Source organism: Camelina sativa, chromosome 2 (assembly GCF_030686135.1).
Source record: "Camelina sativa cultivar CO46 ecotype springtype chromosome 2, ASM3068613v1".
NCBI classification, from domain to species: Eukaryota; Viridiplantae; Streptophyta; class Magnoliopsida; order Brassicales; family Brassicaceae; genus Camelina; species Camelina sativa.
In genome coordinates, this window is record NC_141881.1 from 23274786 (window position 1) to 23301946 (window position 27161).

Below are 27161 nucleotides of genomic sequence, written 5' to 3' on the forward strand. Positions count from 1 at the left end.
AGAAGAAGAGAACGAAAGCTATAAAGAAGAAAACAAATAAATATTTTTACTTAATTTTTAATTAGAAAACAATTTTAATGTCTTGCCATTTTTTGCTCAACAAAACAGCATGATTTTTACACTGCCACATCATCGATATAGGGAAGGGTTATATTGCGGGTGACTTTTAAGATCATAGTATTGACCTGCATTTATTTGATTTGAAGGGTTTTCTTGCAAAATAAAATTACTTGAAGGGTTTTTTGCACAAAACCCTATTTATAATGGTTTTCAGCCATTGTCTAAAATTTTCTAGCCGATGTGGAAGGTTGTAAATACACTTATTTATAAGTATTTTAATATAGAAATTTAACATAAAAAATGTTAAAATTAAGTTGTCTGATCGCGATTGGTCGTTTAAAAAATATCTTAGTATAGAAAATTCTGGAAAATTTAAAAAATGTTAATTAGTGACATATTGAATTCCAGTTGAATGTTTTAAATCCTAGGTGGACGCCTTAAGGAGCTTATAGCTCCTATTTTTTATTAGTATAGATTTGCCAAAAAAAAATTATCTTATAAAAAATTTAAATTAAGGAAAAAAAATAGATTTCAGATACATAATTTTTTAAAATATAAAAATCAGCTGTGTTATAAAATCAAATCAGATTAAAAAATCATGAATTTAACTCGATGTCCAGGCGAGGCAAATCAAACTGATGATCTCACATATCCTAAACCATTTCTTTGACCACCAGAAAAACAAAACAATTTTATAATCATGAATTTAACTCATTTTCATATTTAATTTATCGTTACCACCTATGTTTTCGTGTTTTTTATTCAATGTTTTCTTATTCTTCATATTATTTCTTATCATTTTCATTGTCAAATTTTGTGGTAATTGTCATCATTACTTTTACTTTCTGGTTCTTTGTTATACTCTTTTTCTTCTTCTTCCTCGTCAACTTATTCACATTCTTTCACTAAATAAAAGTAGGAGCTATTAAGCTCCTAAAGGCGTCTACATAGGATTTAGAACGACCAATCGGGATCAGACATTTCATTATTTAACATTTTTGTCATCTTATTAATTAATATTTTTAATACAAAGTTATTAATAAAAAGAAAATTATTTTATAAAATATACATTTTTAAATCCTAAAATATACTGCAAATTATTTAGAGAAATTTTTCAATTTTATAAAGTAAACTTTAGAAAAAGTATTATTTGATCAAAGAATTATGGGCGTCCACATAGGGTTTAGAACGACCAATTGGGATCAGACATTTCATTATTTAACATTTTTGTCATTTTTTTGTATACTTTAAATTTTTTTCTGCATATGTTGTGATTTGAATTTTTAAATAAACTTTTAAAATTATTATAATATTATAATAATTTATTTAAAAAGTTTCAATATTTATAATATTTAAAATTTTAAAAATTTTAAATATTATAATATTTTTTGAAACTTTTTAATGTTTTAGTTTGATCAAATAAAAAATCGGATCAAACGAATAAAACTTTTTAACTTGGACGCCTGACTGATAAATCAAGCTTTCCTGCTCATTCACTGCTGGAAGCATATTAATCTTTATTTATACTGATTCTGAACCAATGTCTAAAAGATTTCTAGCCGATGTGGGACGTTGTACATAGTTCTTTTATTTCTATAAATTTGAAATTTTCCTTTTTCTAAAAATTCTGGAAATTTAAAAAAATGTTAATGAATGACATGTCAAATCTTTATAAGTTGTTTAAAATAATTCTTAATATTGAAAATTCTGGAGATTTTAAAAAATGTTAATGAGTGATATGTCTTATTCCTATTGGTGGTTTAAAATCCTATGTGGACGCCTTTAGGAGCTTATAGCTCATACTTTTTATTAGTATAGATTATTATTATTAATTTTTAATATTTCCAAATTATCAAAACAAAAATCAGATGGAGAAAAAATATATCAATAATAAAACAAAAAAAAGTATAGTTAAAGAATCGTCTGGAAATTGTGTCCCAACTTTGTAGATATTCTCCGAGATCGATTAATTTGATCTTGATCTGTTTTTGTGTGTGTTTTCCTTTTTTTATCAACTTTTAGTTTTGAAATGAATCACTTTGATTTAGATATTCTTGTCTGCATTGATTTTGATTGTTCATGTTTAACTTTATTGTACTTGTTTGTTTTCATAAGATTCTACTCTCAGGCTGTTGCAAATGCAGAGGTGAGTATACCAACTTGTATTTTCTCTGCTTACTGTGTGTCATCTATTTATCTTCTTGTAATCCATTCATTGATCACTATAGTTATCGTCGAAAACCTAGCAAAACAACTTTGGCAGAAGCTGTGAAACCAGTGGCATGTAAAGTGTGACTTTTGAATACGACGCCCAAGGTAAAAATTGAAACTGAAAATCTTTCTGGAAGAGAAGCTTGCATATATATAGATGCTCTTGTTCCCATAATATTTATAAACAAAGTCCATTAGGCATTAAAATGTCGGCCACAAAACACAAGAAGAACACTCGAGTTGAGACGATTGAAAAGCAAACTATTCCTTCCTAAGTTGGAATTGGGCTTTAAATCTAAATAAGTTGGCCTTGGCCCGTATATTGCCTAATCAAGCCATGCCATGTGCTCCGCAAAAGTCCCACATCGCTCATCTAGGAATAACTCTGTATATATAACCTTGAGAGAGCAACGAAGGTCACGACCTTACTTGAACAGGATCTGTTCTATAGGCTCGTACCTCTGTTTCCTTGATTTCTAAGGAGACAGGCCCTTCACCCTGGTTGATGAACCATGACCCTGCGTCCAGAGCGTGATTAACGGCCACGGTCTGTCCTCGGACGCATCCGGTGCTGTAGAGGATCGTTACTCGGCTCGGTTCTACCTTGCCGGGGTGGTCGCACGGCGGTCTGACAGGCGCTTTTTTCATCCCCTAAATCTTTTTCCTTTTTACTTGGGGGTGTCTAAATAGCGAACAGATGCTATTCGATTACATGTGACATGTCAATTTTATTTACATGTGGATTTATCTTTGTTCCATATGGAACCCCTAGGTTGATTGTACAGCGAGAAACTTCGTAAACTGAAACAAATATCTTTAACAAGGTTTATGTACAAATAAACTTCCATGACGTTTACAAATTTCAATATTTTTAATACTATATTTATTACTCGGAAAAAAGCCGCAGTTTTTAGTTACCAGGAAAGTTATAGGCTAACACTATCTTGTGTGATTCTAATTGTTCATTGTAAATTTGCATCCACCATCTTAAGTATTTTCACATTTATGGTTTGTTTTGTTTTGTTGTTCCGAGCCATATGATCATCTTGGAAAAAGGGTAAGTAATAAACCTCATCAACCTAATTATTTCAAGAATCAAGATTATCCCTCTTTGAGAACAGAGCAAACGAGACGTCCATAATTGAAAAGATGATAATAATAAAGAATGCCATTAGGCCAAACTTGATTCTGTTTGTTATTTATTGTAGATAACGAAACGTAGAATAACCTCTGGCTGGTAATTAGAATAAAGAAACTCTTCTTGAAAAATGAAACTAGAAGCTATAATAAGCCTAATTTAGTGCATTCTGATATAAACCCATAGTTACTTCGTTACTTGTGTGTGTAGGAGCAGCTGCTACAATGCGAGAGCAACTATCTTTGAGAAGAGGAGGGACGAAGGGATTTAGCGGAAAGATATGAGGCCAACACTTTAAATCTACATCCGAAAACGCTTTGCAACACATATGTCCAACATTTCCAAACTTTCCTGTGAATACTGATTTGAATATCTCCACACAACCTTCGACACTAGAGAGAGATGACCAGCATTTTATGATATCAACCGGAGAACCAGGTAGAGAAAATCCAGGAACAATAGAGAGTTTAGATGTTGCAAGTGTGGGAGCAGCTGCGTTGATGCGAGAGCAACCATCCTTAAGAAGAGGAGGGAAGAACGGATTCAATGGAAACATTTTGGCCAACACTTTGCATCGATTTTGGTAAACCCCTTGCAGCATGTCCGTCCAACGTTTCAAACTTACCAGTTAAAGCAGATTTGAATATTTCAATTTCACAACCTTGAATGCTGAGAAGCGATGACCAGTATTTTGCAAGATCAATTGGTGAGCCAGGAATGGTAGGGAGTTGAGCCAGCCCAGGCTTTACTAACGTAGTGGCACACAAAGTCACAACTAGAATCGTGGAGAGAAGAGTTTGAATCTTACCTTCCATGGTGATTATTGTTTCTATTTTTGTTTTCTATTTTATGTAGAGGAGAATGATTGTAAAACATTTTTGATGAGAAAATCACCGCTTGATTGAGATGGTTAGGTGATCCGAAGAAACATACAATTTATAGAGAAACTCTAGCTAAATTGATTACGAGAGTTACATTTTCATATTCATTGACTCGTTCGTTATATTATTACAAACTTTGAATTAAAACATGGAACTCTGTTTACACAAACTGATATGAGTAACTCACGTGAATTAATCCAAAGAAATCTCTATTTGGACTTTTAACGTTTTACTAAATTAATTTTTATTTGATTCAATGACTTAAATCTGTTGCATATTTGTATTTGTTTTTTCATAGATAGAATTAGCCGAGACATAAAAGCCCTAATTCTACTACCCATACAAAAACCAAATGAAAAAGCTGTAACATACATATACTCGGTTATTCCATTTGCCAACCTTTCGAAACTTTCATGGAAGTGTTACACTTAACAATCAAAATAACTCAAGTGTGTAATCTATTGAATTCAATTATAGACTTTGTAGTATCAATCCTTCTTTTTTTTCTCAAAATATAATTTATACTTGATGAAGTAATGTAATCATTATACAATAGGGCTGATAGCCAAGTTGGAGGTGAGAAACACCCTGAATAAAAAGAGTTTGTTAAGCAACCTAACTTAGCCAAAAGATGAGCTATACATCGTTACAACTTCTAGGTGTGAAAAAATACTGAATCCGTTGAAATAATTGTTACCGGTAGATTATGTCCTGATAAACTCCATCTATGTATGCATCATATATAGTGAGATTTATTCAGCATCTTAGTTAATGTGTCGCTTATCACCTTCAAAAACAACATTGGGTAGTAGTATATCATATCTATGTTAAACCTTTAAAGTAAAACTAGATTAGGACCCGTGCTAGAGTACGGGTTGAAATTTCTTTTATTTATATTATAATTTTAGAATAAAATAAAATTTATATGATTGTTTTAAAATATTTTTTGGATAAATCATTATGCAATAAAATCATATACTAAATATGATGACCTGAAAAAAGTAACTATTTTGTAAGTTTTATATTGTTAATTTTGTAATTTTATGTATGAGAAATTGTTATGTTTGTTGTTTGTTTTTATTTTAATTTTAATTTTTGAACATATTTGGTGAAAGTATTTTAATATGACCTGTGCTTAGATAAGATTTTATTTTCAACTGTATAATAAGATCTCAAAAATCATGATTAAGTGTGATAAATTGCCAATAATTTATTCATTTTTACGCCTAACAGTATATTTATATGTCTAACAGTATATATTTTGTAACAATATATGGATAACTAAAAATTTTATTTTGGAAATTGTATAAATCATTGAAATATTCTCTTTAAGAAGATTCTTTGAGATATTCTTAATTGTATTCATATAGCCCACATATTGACCAATTAATTTATAACCTTTTTTGAAACCAATATATATTTAATCTATAACCTATTTTGTAACCAACTTATAAAAATTATATAGTCTACAAAAAAAAGTTGTGTACTTCTGTTTTGTTATATAAAAGATCCATCCTTTCTATTAGTCTCCAGCGTGGTATAATCAAATCATTAATGGACTTTATTTAAACTGAATAGGCCTAGATTTCTTTGGTTAAAGTATCCCGTTATTGTTTTTCTGATTAGTGTTTGTATCCCACATCGAGAAGCTGATGAAGAAACGAGTTATTTATATATGGCCACAAAGCAACAATGGACTGGTCACGACCTTACTTGAACAGGATCTATCGTATAGGCCATACCTCTGTTTCCTTCCTTTCTAAGGAGACAGGCCCTTAACACTGGTTGATGAACCATGACCAATGCGTCCAGAACGTGATTGACGGCCATGGTCTGTCTTCGGACGCCTCTGGTGCTGTAGAGGATCGTTACTCGGCTCGTTTCTACCTTGCCAGGGTGGTCGCACGGTGGTCTGACAGGTCCCTTTTTTCTGCTTCTTGTGCTGCCCTAACTTCATTTGTTTTCTTCTGAATTTGGTCCTTTTTGTCATTCTGACGTTTCAGTTCTAATTTTATATTCTTCTTCTACATCCAATCTGTTCAGCAGTTTATGATCCAAGTTTCCTGTAAGACTAGACTGTGATTTGTAATTTTGGTATTTAAACCTGAAATTTGAAGGTGATAAAAACCTAGAATTAAAAAAACAAGCCATACCATGTCAATATCTTCTATAACTGACTGGAACAAAGAATCTCTTAAGTATGTAAACTAGAAGGCTATATATATATATATAATATGTGTTATCTTTTTCTTTTTTTGTCGTCTGATATTACAACGATAACAAGGAATAAAAAGACCCCAAGGGGAGAAAAAACGATAAAAATAGAAGCACTGCAAATGGTTGCTGATGAAGCGAAGTCGCTCTCCAACCATTGTGAACTGCAGTGAAACAACCCAATAAACACATTATCCTTCTGCAGAGATTAGGTCATGTAGCCACGAGGGGCCTCCTAAAGCCAAGTACGACTGGAACCTACCCTCCCGCGTCACGCTCTTAGCTATAGCCGTAACCACTTGATTCGCTGACCATCCCACATTATTACATTCCCACGACTCAAAACCCGCACAGACCTGTTGTATTTCCTGCAACATGAAGCAAAACCGAGGCCAGTCATGAGGGTTCATGATTGCTTCAACTACCTGGGCACTATCAATGGCTATGATCACCCTCGCCACATGTAGATCCCTGAGGGCAGTCACTGTCCACAGCACACATCTTAAACCCGCCTCACAAATGGATTCAGAACGCATAAAAGCCTCTCGGGCATGGTAAACCACCTGTCCGCCATGATCTCTAATTATCCAAGCCCCACCAAACATAGACGAGGAGTTCACCCATGATAAAGCCACATTACACTTGACAGTGTTATGAGGGGGTCTACTCCATCGACGCTCAACTGTTTCACCACCACTATACTTCTTAGGGGCTAGCAGATCCTCCTGTCGATGTGCTTCGTTCCACTGCAGCGCGTCTTGGAAAGCCTTAATCACAACTTCTTGCACCTCGCCCTGTTTACCTTGAAACACCACTGTATTTCTGTACTTCCAGATGTTCCGTAACAACCAGGGGATCACTGTTCGGATTTCCTCTGGAGCAGCTGGATCTTGAATTACCTTCTCGAGATGTTCCCAGTTATTCTCTACACTGCTCTCCGAGAAGCCCCCCAAAGGTGACGGTACATTGGCTAAGGCAAAGGCCTGACGGGCTACATGACAGCCAAACAACGTGTGTCCTATGGTTTCCTTAGGAGCTCTGCATACAGCACATCGTTGATCGATATTAATACCCCTAGACGCAAGTCTATTTGCAACCGCTAAGGCACCAGAAAGCATTCTCCACAAGAAAGATTTAATTTTAGGGACTGTCTTCAAACTCCATTATCTCTAAAATTTAATGTGTTATCTATACACACAAGAAAATCAACCATTATCTCTAAAACGCAATCAAGTGCTACACATTTTACAAGAGCTAACAGTAATCCAGACAACTCTGTACATACACATGAACCCATACAACAAATTAGCTTGGGATGGTTTGGTTATAAAAAGAAAAAAAAAACAATTTATAGAGTAATTCAAACGTGAACGCATCTAATATATTAAATGAGAAGTCGAGATGGCTCACAGCCAATCTCACAAAATTTGACCTCCTTTGCTCTTAATGAAAAATACCCCTAAAAATATTCCGGAGAAGCTTTTTCTCTCTATTTAGGTTGCTGAAACGTACCACATTCATCCTCAAACTTAAGATTACTAATTTGCCATTAATGAGATTCAAAACTGGACGTTTTTACCCTTTTTTAAGTTTTAAATTTTTTTAAATTAAAAAAAACGAAAATTAAAAATAAAAACGGGAAACTGATATATTTATATGCAATATCTCTCTTTTAAAAAATAGAAGATAAATATTAGAATATATTATGAATATCCGTTTAAAGAAAATTTCTATTATTTTAAATGTTAAAATAGGTAAAGATAATTATGACGATTTTCATTGGATTCTAAACATAATCGACAATATAATCTGAATATATGTAAATGGGCTTTTGTAAATAAAACCCGTAATATACACCTCCTTACTCAAAACCCTAAAATCATAAGCGGTTTACTATTATAAATACTTGATTCTCTAATCATTCTCCATAACTCCAAAACAAGAAAAAACCCTAATCTATTATCATATTCTCAAATTTATATTTATATTTGTATTATAATTTTGGTCCTTGATTTGATTGCATCTTATTTTAATTTTTAGTTCTCTATATAGTGGTTGTTTGTTTATATCACGGGATTATTATTGTTGTTTTTTCTTTCTATTAAGGTGCTAATGATTTTCTGATTTAGTTTTCAAAAACATTTGATTCGATTATAGATCAATATTATCTTACTGACTTGATTTTGTTTAAAATTTTTTTTAGGGTTTACCGTGGGATTTTGGAACTACAAATCATCGTGGTTCTTGATGTGTTTGAGAAGATATCTACATACAAAGAGATAAAAATAATATTAAAAAGGTATTGTTAGGTTTAATTTTTGGTTCCTTTTGTATTTTTTCTTCTTTTTGGAATTTTATTTGAATTCAAAATTTCCAAGTACTATAGTATTTGAGGTGCATGGTTGATGGGACAATAGTTTTGATATTGGAATGATAGTTTGAATCTTTCGGACGATTAAGTAAAATAATCTAATTTTTTAATTTTTTATCAATAAGGTTTCTCTTTTTCAATTTGGTTTTCCTAAACCCTAACAATCCATCTTCTAGCCGGTTTGTGATCTCACATGTGAAGGTAAAAGGTATGTTATTTACCACTTATCTATCACGGTTGCAACTCTTTTTTTTAATTCCCTTTGTGTATAGATGTGCTTCTTCTTTTTTTGCTAACTCTTTTTTATTTGTGTGTGACTTATTTACAAAAATAACAAACAAAAATTGCCATCTAATGCTCATGTCAGATGTATTTAATGTCTAAACTAAAAATGAATTGATTGTGTGACTTATCTATTATATTAATTAGATTAAAGTTAAAGTATTGACCTTTTTATGTATATTACGAACTAATATTTTTAAAATATATATATATATATATATGAAGATGCAGTCTACATATATGTATAGTTGATCACTTGATCTCATACACCTTGCGATATTTAATCATTTGGATCATTATTATTGGTTAAGGATGGGATTACGCGGTTTTGGTTGACGTAAGCAGCATTTGGAGAGCTTCAATGGTTAACATCCGTTGCTTACGTTACTTTATATAAACAAGACCAAATTAGAGTCACAAATCTGATAAAACCAAAGCTCTCCATCAATCGACTTTTAATAAAGATGCTTACGTCGTGACTCTGCCTTCGATCTCCAGACTTTACCAACCCCCTCCATCGTTCCTTAGCCCTTCTCAAGGTCAGTTCTTCAAGTCCCTTATCTTAATTCAGTTGGACATTCTCTCAAATATTAATCTCTCAGTGGTGTCCTCTTTTCCTCAGCCGCAAACGAATGACCTTCACATAGAGGTGGCCTAAAATCTCCAAGGCATGACTCATCCTGTCTTCTGGCTCTAATCTCCGCCTCTTATTTTGTAGACCAAGACATCCCCTGCTACCTGGCCGCCTGAAGAACTAGATATCAAACCAACTTGCTTTATTCATTCACAAAACAGAGTATTTATACAAGAGACTTTACACGGATAGATAGACTCGAGACCACAAAAATATAGGACCATAGTCCTTATCAACAGAAAGAGATAAATACGACACAAAATACAACTCTATCCGTAATACTCCCCCTCACGATGGAGGGTGCAGGTCACGAACGCCCAACGTGGACAAAATGTAATGGAACTGATCACATCCAAGAGCTTTGGTGAAAATGTCGGCAAGCTGCTCATTCGTACGAACAGCATGACAATCGTCACGAACCGCATCACGAACAGCATGAAAATCGTTCTTAATATGCTTTGTACGCTCATGAAAAACCGGATTAGTAGCAATATGAATAGCGGCCTTACTATCGCAAAACAAACGAGCTGGCGCAGCTTGGTCGATGCCTAATTCTTTTAACAACTTGCGTAGCCACTGGATTTCTTTAAGAGCAACCGACATGGCCCGGTACTTGGCCTCCGCGGAAGAATGTGACACAGTCTTCTGCTTCTTAGTTTTCCATGAGACAGGGGAACCACCAAGCAAGACAACATACGCACTAAGCGAACGACGTGTAATCGGACAAGAACTCCAATCCGAATCACAGTAAACATCAATAGTCAAATCCGGCAAGGAGTGAAGTAAAATGCCATGACCCGACGAACCTCCTAAATAACTGACCACACGCAAGGCTGCTTCCATATGAGCTTCGCGCGGAGCTTGCATAAACTGAGCTAGGACATGAACAGCATAACTTAACTCAGGCCTGGTATGCAACAAATACAGCAAACGACCAACAAGACGACGGTAAGACCGAGGATGCGTAAGCAAAGGACCATCATCAGTGGCAAGATGATGATTTTGTTCCACTGGAGTGTACGCAGGACGAGTACGAAGGTCGTCGCCATGATCAGCAACAATGTCAAGGGCATACTTATGCTGGGACAAGAAGAAACCATCAGGTCCACGACTAACCTCAAGACCAAGAAAATACTTTAGCTTGCCCAAATCCTTCATGGAGAAACAACGACTGAGATAATCTTTAAACTTTTGAAGCATATAACTGTCATTCCCACAAATATTAAGATCATCCACGTAAATCAAAACATGAAGCTCGATATTCTTCCGGGTATATGAGAAGAGAGAATAATCATCATAGGACTGGAAGAAGCCAAACCGTAAGAGAGAATCGGACAACTTCTTGAACCAACATCGAGGAGCCTGTTTCAAACCATACAAAGACTTGCGAAGACGCCAAACCTTGCCAGGATGAGAATGACGAAACCCCGGAGGAAGTTTCATATACACCTCCTCATCAAGATCACCATGGAGAAATGCATTATGCACATCCATTTGAAAAACCTCCCAGTTCTTTGCAGCAACAAGACGGAGAAGCGTACGAATGTCGTCATACGAACAACCGGAGCAAATGTCTCTTTGTAGTCCTCCCCCTCAACCTGATTGTTACCAAGAGCAACAAGTCTCGCCTTGTACAAAATAGAGTATTTATACAAGAGACTTTACACGGATAGATAGACTCGAGACCACGAAAATATAGGACCACAGTCCTTATCAACAGAAAGAGATAAATACGACACAAGATACAACTCTATCCGTAATACCGCCTGTTCAGAGCCCCATCTACTCAAGGCCAAAAAATAGCTGAAAGACCTTTTTATTGCAACCAAGAAACAACCTTCAGAGCCGAAGGGAAAGTCGCTTTTATTTTCTTCTTCTTCCTCTCGGGAGAGCTGAAAACGCAAGAAAAGGGCTGAAAACGATATCTCAAGTTGGCCATCAAGGAAGATAAATAACATTGGACATCCTCTCGAAAACTGCATGTGGTGATGGACTATGTTGCAGTAGTTCAACGCTGTCTCCATCTCGCCTCCTTCAACTCAAGCTTCCCTCAATCTTTTTCCTTTTCTATGATCAATCCATCCCAAACTATTCATGTGCCTCCTAAGTAGCTATCTTTATCAGAGCTCGATTTATTTAGATTCAAATTTTTCATATATATATTTATGGTGTTTAACTAGGATTCAATCTTGTCTCACTAATATTATTTATCCTGTACAAAACTATAAATAATTTAATTTCACAAGTATATATAAAAAACAATTGTTTTATTAAGTGTACCTTAAGTTATGTACAAATTTATCAAAAACAAAGTAGATGTTATGCCTTTGCACCCTAATTACATGCTTAGAGCCGACACTTCCATGTATGTGTGGAACAATTACGTGACTGAAGCATGCAAATTTGGATCTTACAAGAAAGCTATACATCTAAAAATAAAAATTGAAATATATCTAAACTTAACAAAATAATCTTCATAAATCTTCAATAATATTTCTTATAAAATATAAATTCATGCTGAGCCAGAACAGTAGAAGTCAGATTCATTAAGCTAAACATATAATTTTGATTTTTTTGGGTGTTAATTTAGTTCTAATAAAGAATTGTATGCAATATTGAGATAACTATAACAAATTTGACAGTTTGAAAAGGGTAATTTAAATCATGAGAAATATTGAGAAAACGCATGAACGATCCAGGTACATCAAATTGTTATTTTGTTAATTGAATTAATTTTTTTGAATGCAAAACAAAATTATAAATAAGTGTTTAACTTTACTATTGTAGGTCTAATGTTGACATGGGCTTAGATAGAAAATATATGTTTAATTGAAATAGAACTGATGTTGCAATCGAATGGGACGTATCTTACGACCTTCGAGAAAATACCTAAACCAGATAATAGTATGATGAACACAGGTGTAAATAGGCTTATCGCAGATAAGAGAATATATAAGCCTCATAAATAACAGGAATTGTACAATGAGTTGTTACCTATGCTAACTGAGGAACAAAGACATGTTTATGAAGAAATCATTCACTCTGTGAATCACGACAAAGGTGGTATGTTTTTTATTCATGGATTTGGTGGTACTGGGAAAACTTTATTGTGGACTATTCTTGGTGCTGATATAAGGTCTAAAGGTAATACTGTTCCGAATGTTGCTTCAAGTGGTATAGCTGTTTTGCTTTTGAAAGGTGGTAGAACGGATTACTCAAGATTTGGTATTCCAATCAATCTTAATGAATATTCTATGTGTACGATCGATGCTGAATCTGATCTTGCTGGTACTTAATTAGAGAAGCAAAGCTCATAATATGGGACGAGGCTCCAATGATGAACAAGCTTTGTTACGAAAATTTGGATAGGAGTTTGCGAGATATCATGAGATGTGACCAGATTTTTGGAGGTAAAGTTGTTGTGGTAGGAGGTGATTTTAGACAGATTCTACATGTTATTACAGAAGGAGGAAGAGTAGCGACAGTTTTAGCATCTATCAACTCATCTGTTCTTTGGAATAGTTGTAAGGTTCTTAAACTTACCGAAAATTTGAGACTTGGCAAGGCACATAATAGTATGGATGCGGGTGCTCTCGCCACTTTTTCAAAGTGGCTTCTTGATATCGGGGATGGCAAAATCAACAAAACAAAGTGGAGATGTGGAGATAGAAATTCCGGATGATTTATTAATGAATACAAGTGGAAATCCTATTCAAGCAATAGTTAAAGAAAACTAAGGTGAAAATTTTGCAAGTAGAACTGATCCAACGTTCTATAGGGAAAGAGCTATTCTAAGTCCAAGAAATGATGATGTTGATAAGATAAATCAATTTATGGTATGCAAATTAAATAGGATATGGAATATGGATATTGAAGTAATAATTTTTAAAAATACTAATATTAAATACATATTGATGTAGTATTTTTCTATCAATTAAATTATCAATCTACAATTTGCATTAATCAACTCACTAAGAATACACAAATATGCTTAATCAGTTCTTAAACAGGAAAAGGTTCTTATGTAACAATCTTAACTAACAAACTGATTCAAAGAAAGAAAACAAGACAATTCAAACAATGCAAACTCAAAGAAACAAAACACAACTAGCAACAAACTTTAAATCAAGATTAAACAAGTGAACCTTAGGCAAGGTAATTGACTTGGGAGATAGCTAACCAATCCTAGATGTCTAAGCAACAATCAAGAACAATCCTATGGCTAAGAACACTTATGCAAATCAATTCATTTCCGTTATAGAGATTCCTATGCTAATCAAGTGATAATCAACAATTTCCAAAGGCAATCACAAGGCAAACATGCATTAAGAACAAGTCTAAATACCACTAAGCACCCTAATCATCAATTTCCATTGGCTAGGAATACAAAGCTCTTGATTAATTTGGTTCGGGAATTTCATCAAACATCTTATGGGCATGGAAGTCCTAATATCTAGATTCAAGCATGATCAAGGCTATCTAGCATTATTAACACTAATCTAGATAATTAACACATAAATAAAGCCTTAGACATCAAAGATCAATCATCTATCTCCTTAATCTACCTAGCCCAAAGTTCTAAGGATCTACTCACTCATCATCATGATCACACAAAGGAAAGAGTTTGATCTTTGTGAAATTATAATAAGAGATTATAGATTAAGAGATTTAAAGGAGAAATTGCTATTAAAAACTTAGAAGTACTAAATCATTCAACAAACACGGAGTAGATAAGCTTAAGAACCCTAAGTGGCTGCTAAACAAAATATAAGATAAAGGATAAAAGGGAGCCGGGTCAATCCAGTTCAAACCGGTTTAAACCCGGATCAAAACTAAAACAAGTGAGGAGCCTGGCGGCTCCACGCGGGCAGGGTTTGGCCGATGGGAGGTGGCGGATGGCTTCACGCGGGCAAGGTTTGGCCGATAGGAGGTGGCCGATGGCTTCACACGGGCATGGTTTGGCCGTGGGAGGTGGCCGCTGGCTTCACGCAGAAAAGGTTTGGCCGCGGGAGGTGGTGTCTAATGGTGGTGATCAAGTGTGTCTCATGTTCCATCGGCTTGTGTTTGGCTACTGGTCTTGACCGCTTGCTTCACGCGGGCAAGGTTTGGCCAATGGGAGGTGGCCGATGGCTTCACGCAGGCATGGTTTGGCCGCGGGAGGTGGGTGCTGTCTTCACACGGAAAAGGTTTGACCGCGAGAGGTGGCTGCTGATGGTGGCGATCAAGTGCGTCTCCTGTTCCATCGGCTTTTGTTTGGCTGCTGGTCTTGACCGCTTGCTTAACTCGGCTACCGTTTGGCCGGTGGGAGGTGGCCGATGGCTTCATGCAGGCATGGTTTGGCTGCGGGAGGTGGCCGCTGGCTTCACGCGGAAAAGGTTTGGCCGCGGAAGGTGGCCGCTGATGGTGGCGATCAAGTGCATCTCCTGTTCCATCAGCTTGTGTTTGGCTGCTGGTCTTGACCGCTTGCTTCACTCGGCCACCGTTTGGCCGGTGGGAGGTGGCCGATGGCTTCATGCAAGCATGGTTCGCGGGAGGTACCCGCTGGCTTCACGCGGAAAAGGTTTGGCCGCGGGAGGTGGCCGCTGATGGTGGTGATCAAGTGTGTCTCATGTTCCATCGGCTTGTGTTTGGCTGCTAGTCTTGACCGCTTGCTTAACGCGGGCAAGGTTTGGCTGATTGGAGGTGGCCGATGGCTTCACGCAGGCATGGTTTAGCCGCGGGAGGTGGGCGCTATCTTCACGCGGAAAAGGTTTGGCCGCGGGAGGTGGCCGCTGATGGTGGCGATCAAGTGCGTCTCCTGTTCCATCGGCTTGTGTTTGGCTGCTGGTCTTGACCGCTTGCTTCACTCGGCCACTGTTTGGCCTGTGGGAGGTGGCCGATGGCTTCACGCAGGCATGGTTTGGCCGCGGGAGGTGACCACTGGCTTCACGCGAAAAAGGTTTGGCCGCGGGAGGTGGCCGCTGATGGTGGCGATCAAGTGCGTCTCCTGTTCCATCGGCTTGTGTTTGGCTGCTGGTCTTGACCGCTTGCTTCACTCGGCCACCGTTTGGCCGGTGGGAGGTGGCCGATGGCTTCATGCAAGCATGGTTCGCGGGAGGTACCCGCTGGCTTCACGCGGAAAAGGTTTGGCCGCGGGAGGTGGCCGCTGATGGTGGTGATCAAGTGTGTCTCATGTTCCATCGGCTTGTGTTTGGCTGCTGGTCTTGACCGCTTGCTTCACGCGGGCAAGGTTTGGCTGATTGGAGGTGGCCGATGGCTTCACGCAGGCATGGTTTGGCCGCGGGAGGTGGGCGCTATCTTCACGCGGAAAAGGTTTGGCCGCGGGAGGTGGCCGCTGATGGTGGCGATCAAGTGCGTCTCCTGTTCCATCGGCTTGTGTTTGGCTGCTGGTCTTGACCGCTTGCTTCACTCGGCCACTGTTTGGCCGGTGGGAGGTGGCCGATGGCTTCACGCAGGCATGGTTTGGCCGCGGGAGGTGACCACTGGCTTCACGCGAAAAAGGTTTGGCCGCGGGAGGTGGCCGCTGATGGTGGCGATCAAGTGCGTCTCCTGTTCCATCGGCTTGTGTTTGGCTGCTGGACCGCTTGCTTCACTCGGCCACCGTTTGGCCGGTGAGAGGTGGCCGATGGCTTCACGAAGGCATGGTTTGGCCGCTGGAGGTGACCGCTAGCTTCACGCGGAAAAGGTTTGGCCGCGGGAGGTGGCCGCTGATGGTGGCGATCAAGTGTGTCTCCTGTTCCATCGGCTTGTGTTTGGCTGCTGGTCTTGACCGCTTGCTTCACTCGGCCACCGTTTGGCCGGTGGGAGGTGGCCGATGGCTTCACGCAGGCATGGTTTGGCCGCGGGATGTGGCCGCTGGCTTCACGCGGAAAAGGTTTGGCCGCGGGAGGTGGCCGCTGATGGTGCGATCAAGTGCGTCTCCTGTTCCATCGGCTTGTGTTTGGCTGCTGGTCTTGACCGCTTGCTTCACTCGGCCACCGTTTGGCTGGTGGTCTTGGCCGCTGATGGTGGTGATCAAGTGCCTCTTCTCCACTTCACTCTTCTTTGCTTCTTTGCATCGAAACAAGTCCAAATGCTCCAAATGTGATGATTTTACTCCAAGAACCTGAGAGGTAGCACACTAGATGCATATGCTCCTAAAACAACCTAGAATGTTAAGATTATGCAACAAAACTAACCAAAAACAAGGCTTAAAACCCAACAAAAAACAAGATATCACATATCTAAAATTCCATCTTTATTTTTTTATTTACAGGTGAGGAGAGACGATATCTTAACTCTGATAGTATTGAAACGTCAGATAAAAGTGCTCATGATATACGATCTACACTCAGGATTTCCTAAACAGTATATAAGTTTCTGGATTGCCAAGTCATGCTTTAACGTTGAAAATAGGAGCACCTGTCATGTTGCTAAGGAATATAGATCCTAAGGGAGCTTTGCGTAACGGTTCGAGGTTAATTATTACTCAGATGACCAATCATGTAATCGAAGCAAGAATTGTGAGAGGAAAAAGGTTGGTGATAAAGTACTTATCCCTAGGATGTATGTTAGTCCACCTGATGCAAAGTTTCTCTTTCGTATGAGGCGACGAAAGTTTACTGTTACCGTGGCGTTTGCAATTACTATAAACAAAAGTCAAGGTCAGACGCTAGAACATGTTGGATTGTTTCTACCGAAACCGGTTTTCACACAGGGACAGCTTTGTGTTGCCTTCTCTCGAGTCACATCCAGAAAATGCTTAAAGGTATTAATTACAGATAAAGATGGGAAATGCCAGAATAAAACACTTAATGTTGTTTTCAAAGAGGTATTTGAGACTGTATAATTATGGTGTGTAGTTGGATAATTGTTTTGGATATTTAGACTTAAATTATATTTTTTCTCTTAAATAAAGTGATTTTTAATATCTTTAACACTATCTCTATTTAATAGTCAGATATAGACTTTCATATTGGAGAAAAACCATTTTCTAATTTTGACTTATTCTATATTTTAAAATAATAGATAAATACATTGTAGATGGTCTAAGAACATTTTATTAAAAAATTTCACATGATTATATTTTATTTGGTTTCAACAATGTTGTTTAAAAACATATAATTGTTAGCTGTGTCATAAAATGTATATATAATTTTACATCATTTCTATTAACTACAAACTTTACCTTTAATCTGTAATTATATATATAATAATAGATATTAAAAATATTTAATAGTCAAACAAAAGGTGAGACAATAAAACGATTAAGACGCAACGTTTAATCGTAATTGTTTGTATTCTTACAAATCTGGAATCCCCTTTTCGGTTTCAATAACAGAGAAGAAACAGGAAAAACCCTAATTGGAGAAAATCATGAGATTATGATTAGCGCCAAGGTCAAAGTCTAATTGATCTTCTTCCCGGAAGAACTAACTGGCGTATACACGCCAAGGTCTTACATTCTTGGAGTATCAGCGAGTTCTTTACAAAAAGAGTACTGCTTCTTGTGGAAGTAGAGGTTAGTGTCGTTAATTGAACATCATTCTTATTTAAAGTTCAATTTTTAACAATTTTTATATATATGACTTCCTACACAATTGTTATTAAACTGTAAAGAGTAACACAATCGAAACTAATTTTTTACCAAATACACTCGCTAAACTCCGGAAATATATCGACGATGGTGAATGGTATGATATTAGAACTTTCAAAGTAATCAATCCAACCCTGAATGAGAGGAATACTTATCATCCTTATCAAATTAAATTCACGGACGATACCACTATGACGCTGACCCAACAATTGAGTCCAAAGAATTACTTTTGATTCAAGGATTTGGATGATATATATCATTGAAAAATAAATCATCTCATCTCTTTCGGTAAGTGTTTCGTTAATTAATTTAATATTGATATGGTACAATATGTGAGTATAGTTAATTGTAACTTTGTGTTCGGGAATCTAGAATCTTTATAGGATTTGTTGTAACTTTGTGTATTGGTCCCTTCCTTAGAAAAGTATGAATTAAAATTTTACCAAATATAGATTTGCAATACTTTGGAAAGCTAAATTCTGTCTTTTTCCCAAATTAGATGTATGTGAGTGTATAGTAGATGTGGGAGATAAAAGAAGACCTGAGAGTGCCAATAATAGTAATGATGTTCTAACGTTGTTGAATGATAGGTAAAAGACATTTTACTCTACCTTTAGGACAGTTACGTTTTAAAGTTGTCTCTGTTCAATTTTTTTATTAATTTGATAAACATTTAGGAATGAAACTGTGAAATGTCGTGTCAAAAACAACTACGCTTCTCAATTCATGTCTAAATGGCAATCAAACGGGTGTCATCTCATATACAAATCCGAACCTTTGTTTTGTGTAATGCGGTTTGTGAAAGTCGGAGAATATGAAGGTGTGTAACATAAAATAGTTCTGATATAATCTTCATAAGGTAACCAATATATTCACTTCAAACTGCAAATGTTTATAGGTGCACCATGTATCGAAAACAAATTGGCCTATTCGAAGATCTTTATAAAACCACAGTTCGAAGGACTAGAGCATCACCAGGCTATGTAAGATTTGAATATGTAAAAATAACTTTATATACTTTATATATGATTATGTATGATGTTAAAATAATTTTGTTTCATACACTTTATATATTTACAGGTCTGAGTCTGCTGGACGTTATTACATAAACCATGTGATGGAGCATCAAAGTGAGAGTTCAGGGACTCAGTCATAAAGAATGGACTCAGAAATGAAGATACAGTGGCTTAATGAACTTTTTGTATATGCAAACTTTAGTATAATTTTGAATATATATAGTACCAAATACAATGGTCTAAATAGAAGTACATTTATGGGTTACTTAAAATATTATTTTAATGGTCTAAACGAAATTACATATTATATTGTCCCAAATTATTATATCAAAGTAATTAAAATTGACCGTAACAAATGTATTTGGCTCATTTAACACTTTGTTACGGTAAATTTGGGTTTAAACTTTGAAAATGGACTTTAAAATTTCAATTAAACTTTAAAAATGGACTTTAAAATTTCAATTTATATTTTGCATATGTAGATTAATACTATAAACATTTTATTAACTATTCATTTTATTATTTTAAAAAGTGAAAAAATAATATTTAATACAAAACTTAAAAAAATAATTTATATTTGAATATACGAACTACTATAAAAATTTAAAAAAATTAAACAGGTTTTCAAAATATAATAAAAATTTGATTCAACATTTTACAGAATTAAATTAGTTTTTTTTTCTATTCATTTCCTGCCTGCACAAGCGTGCGGGTAACTCTCCTAGTTACGTATATTGTATATTCATATTTATTACAAGAGTTACATTTTGAGATTCGTTCGTTACATTAACTTTTGAAACAAAACATAAAAATGTTACACTATATATATATATATATATATATATAATTTACAATGTTGGCCGTTAACATAATTGTAGTAAATAAGATGTTTTCAACATTTCTATTTTGTCACAGGAAAGTTTTTATACTTCATGTTCTTCAGCATTATAGTTTTGAATGGAAGAAATCCATAATTCACTCATAAAATGAACCAAAAGAAAAGCTGTAATTATTGTGCATGGTTCACCTGCCCTACACATAAACAAAGATCTTTGACAATTATGTAAGTTAGCATTTACAAACAAGCTTCCAGTACCGCAAAGACAACCAAGATGTCCCTCTTCTCTTGCATCTTCAGCTCCCGACCAGCTTGACTTCTCGAAGACGTGACTTAAAACTCTGCTTGAGCTAAGTAAGAGAGAAAGAAGGTGATATACTGATATGTGAAATAAACGTATTGGGGATCTTTAGGGAAAGCTGACTTAAATAGTAAGATTTTAGTTAAGCACAGACCAATTCAATATCGAGTATTTAATTTATTTATTTTTAATTAAATTTTGTTTTCAAAACATTTTATTAATTTTTTTTTGATTCCCCTTAATACGCATTTAATATTAATCACATTTCCACCAAAGTTTAGCCATTATTATATATAATCGTTTCCCCGAAATATCCAGTTGTCATAACATGTTACAGCCATAGATGGTAGTATTTTTTTCTCAACAGAGCTTAAAGTAAACTGAAACAACTCTTGTACGCCTAGTGAATATAGTAACTATTATGGACCTTTTTGGGACAATATTTTGAGCTATTGGAGAGGCAGTCTGGAAAATCCGAAGCATGTTCTTTTCATGACGTACGAGATCTCAAATCACAGCCTTGTGAGCAAGTCATGAGACTTGCCGAGTTCTTGGGTTGTCCTTTTACTCAAGAAGAAATACATAGCAGAGCGGTTAAAGAGATCTTGGAGTTGTGCTCTCTTCACAATCTGAGCAATTTGGACATCAACAAGACCGCAAAAGCGTGGGATAACTTGGATCACAATGTCTACTTCCGCAAAGGTGAAGTTGATGGCTGGAAGAATCATTTCACTAGTGAAATGGAGAACATAATCGACATGATCATCAACGAGAAGTTTCAAGGTTCGGGTTTGAAAATTTGAGTTCCCCATATATTATGTGTGTGTGTGCGCTTAGTTTCTGTGATGTATCCTAATAAAAAGCAACTTCCATTGTTGTGTTCCTTTGCTGTATGCATGATTAGTAGCGTCTTTCAGATTGCTACTCTTGTCAATTTACATTAAGTACATTTTCTTACTATTCTTGATGTATCCCCGAATATGCTTGGTTCCTTTGCAAAATATAAAGAAAAATTTGCTTGAAATTAACCAAAAACAGATCAAGTGCAAAGGGCATATGAATATGGTAGAGACTGTCGGCACATGTGCTTGTGGAATCTAAATGCTTACGTGAAACTACTATTGAAATCTGCTATCGTAAACTGACACTACAAAAAAACAGCCTGTTTTCGAGAGAAAGAATCGTCGGTAAACCCTTGGAAACAGCCTTTTCTGACGAATTTCCGAGGACATAAAGTCCTTGGAAAGCGCTTGTCGGAAATTAGATATCGTCTGAAATTCGTCTAAAATTTTCGACGAATTTCCAAGAGAACAATATTTCCAAGGGATTTCCAAGGACGCATAATTACCGAGAAATTTTCAAGGGGACTTGTTTTCCAACGGTATTCCAAGGAAAACCTTTTCGACGTATTTCCGAGAGTCCACGTTTCTGACGGTTTTCAAAGAGGCTTGATTTTCGACGGAATTCCAAGGACATAAGCTTTTCGAGAGAATTCCAAAGGCTTCATGTTTCCAAAGGATTTCCAAGAGAAACGTTTTCCGAGGGATTTACAAGGGATATTAATTCCGAGGACTTTCTGACGATAACGGAGTTTCCAAGGACTTTTCGAGAGAGCTCATATATATACGAAATTATAAATAAAAATATAAAATTATAAATAATTTTATCATTATATCAAAAAATATCAAAAAGCTGAAAATAAATATATACATTAATACAAAATATATATATTCCTCCAATACATAATAATTATCCAGCTAAAATATTCACAAAATAAAAACAGTTTAGAAAAAGAAAACAATTACAGTAAAACCTCTATAAATTAATAAAGTCGGGACCATGAAATTTTATTAATTTATAGAGGTTTTAATTTATTGATAAATTAATAATTATTAATTTATAGAGAAACTTTCATAATTTTGTAAAAAATATTAAAAATTAGATTTAATCTTTATAACTAATATTTTTATAAAATCAATTACAATGAAAATAACAATTATCATGTTTTGAAGAAAGCACTCAAAGATTTTTATATAGTAAAAATATTAAAAATGAACTCTAATAAAAATTAATGTGTAGATATATACATATATTTAGATAATTTTTTTTTTGTCAACCATTGGGTCACAACAGGCCGGCCCATTAGCCTAATCCCTACATTCGTAGGGAGCGGGACTCGATCCCTGGTGTGATGGTGCCTTGTGCATTAAGGACTTACCTTTGGCCACTGCACTAAGGTCACTTCACATATTTAGATAATTTTATATAATTATTAATTTATATTATTGATGGGACCAATATATTTACAAAAGAGTTTCAAAAAATTATTATTTTATTATATTATCGAATAGTGTATAAAATTACACTAGTCCCAACTTGGGACCGGAAAAATTTATTAATTTATAGAGATTATTAATTTACCGAGTATTAATTCATAGAGGTTCTACTGTAGCTAGGATTAGGAGCAGGGAATTGTCCATAAAATTTAGAGGAAATGGAACTTTGAAGTTGGGAGAGTGTTGTTTGGGTCTGGATAAATTGTTCCTTAATCTTGAGGTTTTCTTGTTTCAGTTCGTCGACTGTCGCGTCTTTCTCTTTTACAATCTGGGTAAGATCTTGAATTTGTTGAACAAGTTCATTGTCCTGAGGAAAAACCGAAGAGACATTCTCATCTCTTGACACAAGATTTCCTAAACCGGGTCTCCGACCCTTGGTTAAAGGAATTTCCTAAGTTAAAAAAAAATAATAATTAATGATTGGAAATAAATAAAAAGACAAAAAAATATATTCAAATATACCTCAAGACACATTTGGTTGATTTCCTGACGAAATATATCAGCGGATGATGAGCCATCTTCAGAGCGTTGTGTAAACAGTTCCACCTTCCGGAGCTTAATCTTCTCAATCCGATCTGCGATAACCATATCTTGAATTTGTCCAGTTTTCTTGTTTGTGTGGGTGGCTTCCATAACATCTAACCAACCAGGTGCAACTCCTCCGGCTTCTATTGTCTACGTTTAAAAAAAAAACATAACATATTAAATCAAAACAACTTATATATTTTTTTAAAGTTATAGTGATTATATTAGAAAACTTACCATTTTTCTCTCATGTTTTTTAAAGGTTATAGAACTTCCATTGTGGGTAGCTGGTCCCTTTCCACCACGTGTGCTCCTACGATTAATCGACTTTTGTGATGAAACAGCTTGTGTCTCATCCATACTCCAATAGGTGATAAACCCTTTCCAAACATCAGGATTTAGACTCTTAGGCATTTTTTTTGCCTTGCTTCCACTTTTGCTTCCACGAATACAAGTGATTTCCGTAAGATGTATTGGCTTGAATGTCAAAAGCTTTTCGCACTTTCTGACAATGACCGCTTTCCCAATTATTAACGGCCACGATATGTCCTTGGACGCATCTGGTGCTGTAGAGGATCGTTACTCGGCTTGGTTCCACCTTGCCCGGGTGGTCGCACGACAGGTTCTCTTTTTTTTTTTCTATCCATAAAGGAAGCTCTGTTACTTGGGCGTGTCTAATTTTTCATGTTGGTTTATCTTTGTATCATATGAATCCAAAGGTTGATTGCACAGCAAGAAACTGATACAAAGGTCTCTAGTAAGGAAAATAACCTTTTCATTAAGATTTCACTTTCTTACCTGAGAAAGTCTCTCGCCTACGTACGTCTAAAGAAGCCTCGTATAAACAAAAGTCAGTTACGAAGACACTTCAATTCACAAATCACAACACACGAAATGGAAAACATTACAAATGATTGAGCCTAGAATTTATACGACATGGCAAAAGATATGGGCTTTTATGACAACATTAAGCCCGTATATTGAGAAATCAACCTATAAATGTCTTTTACTGATCATTTAGCGCATCCCACATCGGAACAGTACTCACGATAACAAAGTAAACTCTAGTATAAAGACTAAATGAGATTGCTTTGAAGAGATTCACGGAGCCGTGCAGTGAGGACAAAGCGAACTATTCTTTCGCCTTTTACTAAAGAATACCGTGTCTTCTCTGCATTTAAGCGGCATATGCCTATTTTTGGAAAGGGTTTGTTTATAAATAAACCCTCCATCAATTCTTTAGTTTAAATGGTTTGTTAACAACACTTTCTGCTTTAGAGTTTAGACTCTCGTCTGAGCAAGTGTTCTTAGCTTAGATTACTTTTAAGAGTACTAGGAGGGACTCCGGGCTATGCCCGGGAAAACATTTGGGTATTTGGTAGGTGAATTAGTTTTTTTTTTTAATCTAAATTGAATTTTTTTATTATATAAAAAAAATTATGTGATTTTGTATTTGACATTATAGCCAAGCATGTATGGTACTATTAATTTTTATTTGGTTTATCTGTCAGTATTTATTTTGTAATTTATATTTACAAATTAATAGTAACATTTTTTTAATATTACTGCTATCTTTCATTATAGTATTATTACTTACATATATATTGTATATATATATATATATATATCCATCTCGTTATTATTTTCAAGTTATCTTAGTTTTTGTTGTATTCACTATTTCATTTATATATTTTTCTAAGTATTTGCATTTCACTTATGGCTTCTAACCCATATGAGGTTAATGAAAAGATTATGAATTTAATACGAACTAATATATGATATTTGAATTGAGTAAATTGGAATTGAGTTATTGTTGATGGCCAATGGACTACGACTATTGTCTAAGGTGACGATGTGTGTAAACACTAAACATCAAAACACGGATAATATAAAGAGAAACTCTCATAACACATTACATATGGAGATTACGTAAGGCTACAGCACAATCTGGTAAACAATTTGAACTTTTTTGTTTTTTTTTCTTGAATGGTGGCATGTGTGATTATATCCAAATATAAGAATTATTTAGTGTAGTGTTAATTCTCTACGTGTGTAACATTCCTACTTTCAGCCTTTGTTCCTCTCTTAGAGTTCGAGGTTCTTTTTTTTTTTTCTCTTCCTCTCTTTGTTACAATACTCTGTTTTAGTTTTTTATTCTAGAGAGGAAGAAAACGTTTTACTCATCAAGACTACATTGTATTAACTTGAATGTCTCTTACAACCCACACACATCCATCTTCTACTTGCACCCATACTCTAGTACTTACTTCTAGATCCTATGCTCTTACACAAGCCACACTACTCATGCTTAGACTACACCACATCATGAAAACTTTACTTAGACTTTAGACAGTAACTAACACAACACATTTACTCATTTCAGCCTAACTAAACAATTAGCCCAATTACTTCTTAACTAAAGTCACGACAGTTTCACTTGTCTTCTTGGTTGACCTTGTTTTTTCTTGTAGTTGACTCATGTCTGCATCTTCTTCTTCTATGGTCACTTTACTTCCAATCTGCTGTGATTGTTCTTCTTCTCATTCTTTGCCTCACAATGATTGTTCTTATTCTTTGCAGGTTTAATCGAAGATTCAATCTTCAACATGAACATGTCCATCTTCTTCTTTGACAGATCACCATCAATGAAAGCACCAATCCACAAGTTATATGAAACACAATTTAAATATATGAATCAACTGTACATATAACTCAACCACATATTCTTCCATGTATTCTGAATTTATTGAAATTGGGAGTGAAGCCATTGGATTCATTCTCTCTTCAATAAATTGGAAAACTATGTTGGCCATTCCATCACCATCAAGATGTAAGAGCTCCCTGAAAAAGATAAAACATAAATCATAAACATAACAATCAAGAAGTTTGAAAAAGAGGAATATAATATAGTGTAAGATTATACTTCTAAGTAATTTAATTTGCTAAACTGAATATTTGAATTGATGTTTAGGACCTTATCACCACAAACTCTAAAAGGTAGATAGAAACAAAACATCAAATATGAGATTTGGCTTTTCAGGTGGATCATATGATGTCTCTATCATGTCTGCTATTTGTACATCAAACCACTCACTTCCTAAACTTGATCCTGACTATAAAAGTTCGCTTGACTGTAAAAAATCAACACAATCATAATACATTATATTAGTGAAATCTATAATGACAGAAACGGAAAATAATTATAGGCAAAAAGTAATACCACTTTGATGTTTTGATTCCTCGGTTCGTTAAGCACATAAACACACTTATCTTTCTGCTTACACTGAGAATCAGGTCTGAAACGAATTCGTTTGGTTCCTATTAATCTTCCTAACATCATCACACTTTATCTTCGTCTTTGTAAGATCTGTTTTATCGATACTTCAACAGAAGGTGTGATTAAGCGGTGAACACTTTCTCTATTTTTGTATGCTATGGGGCACCTTGGATGTATATATGTAGAACAAAAATTAGAAGCTAAAGTGCAGACCTTTTTAAAGTGGAAGTGACACATGATTAAAGTGGTACATAGGAAAATGAAACGGTTAGACTTCCTGGGAATCTCTTTTTCTTTGTTGGAAGCCTAATATCAAAGTTAAAAATTATGCCTTCATGACTCAAGAGATGCTTCGAATAGAAATACATTGAGAATAAGCTGACGTGGCAACTTAAGAAGAAAGGATTGAGAAGCTGATGTGGATAGCCTGAGGAGCTTCAAATAACCCCTTTTATTAGTAAGTAATAATAATTATCTGATGAAGTTTTAGTGTAGTAACTAA

At 35.4% G+C, this 27161-nt stretch overlaps 1 protein-coding gene, 3 non-coding genes and 1 pseudogene across 4 annotated transcripts; 3 read left to right on the top strand and 2 right to left on the bottom strand.

Moving 5' to 3' along the window:
- The first annotated feature begins 2690 nt into the window (after positions 1-2690).
- Positions 2691-2909, top strand: LOC147949082 (small nucleolar RNA U3). The gene has a single exon (XR_015585838.1). It is a non-coding gene; the product is annotated as a small nucleolar RNA U3 (small nucleolar RNA).
- A 654-nt stretch (positions 2910-3563) lies between these two features.
- Positions 3564-4224, bottom strand: LOC104753960 (uncharacterized; annotated as a pseudogene).
- Positions 4225-5993: 1769 nt separating this feature from the next.
- LOC147949083 (small nucleolar RNA U3) lies at positions 5994-6212 on the top strand. The gene has a single exon (XR_015585843.1). It is a non-coding gene; the product is annotated as a small nucleolar RNA U3 (small nucleolar RNA).
- Positions 6213-6695: 483 nt separating this feature from the next.
- Positions 6696-7622, bottom strand: LOC147949084 (uncharacterized). The gene has a single exon (XM_087469988.1). It carries the CDS (start codon positions 7620-7622, stop codon positions 6696-6698), a length of 927 nt encoding a protein of 308 aa, XP_087326114.1.
- Positions 7623-24488: 16866 nt separating this feature from the next.
- LOC147949085 (U5 spliceosomal RNA) lies at positions 24489-24609 on the top strand. Its single transcript, XR_015586506.1, has one exon. It is a non-coding gene; the product is annotated as a U5 spliceosomal RNA (small nuclear RNA).
- The last annotated feature ends 2552 nt before the right edge of the window (positions 24610-27161 follow it).